Below are 1,187 nucleotides of genomic sequence, written 5' to 3'. Positions count from 1 at the left end.
GCAGGAATTTTGCACCCTTAGGGGCGTTAAAAGGGACACAGCAATACCAGACAGTCAGTTAGACATCTCTGTTTGCAAATTTTAATGCAGGATGCTATGGAAGCTTAACGTCAGTTGCTGCTTTTAACTCTTTAAAGAAAACCATTTGCGTGTTCTGTGGTAATGGTTCAGCTACTTGAGCATTTTTTTTAGACAGTGGTTTAGGCTTTCAAAAGTAGAGACTGTGCTCTCGAAACATCTGGGTGCTCAGCACACGGGAAGGAATACCTTTAGAAGCCTAAGCTCTAGCTTTTGTTTTAACAGTGAGATTCAAACCTGTCTGACCAGGCGTAAGACCAAACTGAAGAAGCAAGTTTTGATGATTTTAGGTAGAACTCATGCCACAAAAAAACTTGCTCATTTCTAGGTCTTTTTATAAAATATACGGATTTCCTTCTTGACTAATTTTAACGCTACAGTAAAGCAGGTTGTAAAGTGTTAACTTGAGATAACAGTAGTCAAACATTTCAGGAAAGAAAACACTGCTGAAGCTTTGCCAGAAGGTTTCTTTGATGATCCTGAAGTGGATGCAAAAGTAAGTGGTCTGCTCTTTTTTTGTGCTGCTGGATTTATTTCTGCCAGTAATGATTTTCTGAGGAGTAAGGATGCTTTTCCAGGTAATTAGTCATACCAGAATGTAAGAAAATGGCCGGACTATTTACAATAGAATAGACTATTTCAGATGGAAGGGAATGACCACCATCATCTAGTCCAACTGCCTGACCGATTCAGGGCTGACCAAAAGCCAAGGCATGTTGTTGAGGGCATTGTCCAAATGCCTCTTAAACACTGACAGGCTTGGGGCATCGACCATCTCTCTAGGAAGCTGTTCCAGTGTTTGACCATCCTCTCTGTAAAGAAATACTTCCTACCCTGGTGCAACGTTGAACTGTTTATTAATTAGAAAACATGAAAAGGGATGGAGGTGGGCAGGAAGAGCTTGTTAATCATCTCTCAGAAGGTATTTTTGATTGTGGTTCCTTTGTGGCTCTTAAAGAAAACCAAACAAATGTTATTTGTGGTTAAAAGGCTGGGCTGAGATTTGGACAATCTACCTGTTACTTTATTTCTTTGAGTCTTCCCAGGAGGAACATTTCACCTCATTTGTATGTCCCATTCTGCTTCGGAATTGAGGATATACAAATAGT

The 1,187-nt window shown here is 40.1% G+C and overlaps 1 protein-coding gene across 1 annotated transcript in view; it reads left to right on the top strand.

The window, feature by feature from the left end:
• The window catches only part of ZNF830 (zinc finger protein 830), a gene marked incomplete at its 5' end in the record, with an annotated part of 10,109 nt that overhangs the window by 2,817 nt on the left and 6,105 nt on the right, over nucleotides 1-1,187 (top strand). Inside the window, one exon of the mRNA XM_010131261.1 lies at nucleotides 511-574. Within this exon, the coding sequence (XP_010129563.1) occupies nucleotides 511-574 (64 nt within the window). The remainder of the gene's footprint in view (nucleotides 1-510; nucleotides 575-1,187) is intronic.

The sequence above is a fragment of the Buceros rhinoceros genome, unplaced genomic scaffold (assembly GCF_000710305.1).
Source record: "Buceros rhinoceros silvestris isolate BGI_N320 unplaced genomic scaffold, ASM71030v1 scaffold570, whole genome shotgun sequence".
Lineage (NCBI taxonomy): Eukaryota > Metazoa > Chordata > Aves > Bucerotiformes > Bucerotidae > Buceros > Buceros rhinoceros.
This window is presented reverse-complemented; position numbering and strand designations above follow the sequence as displayed.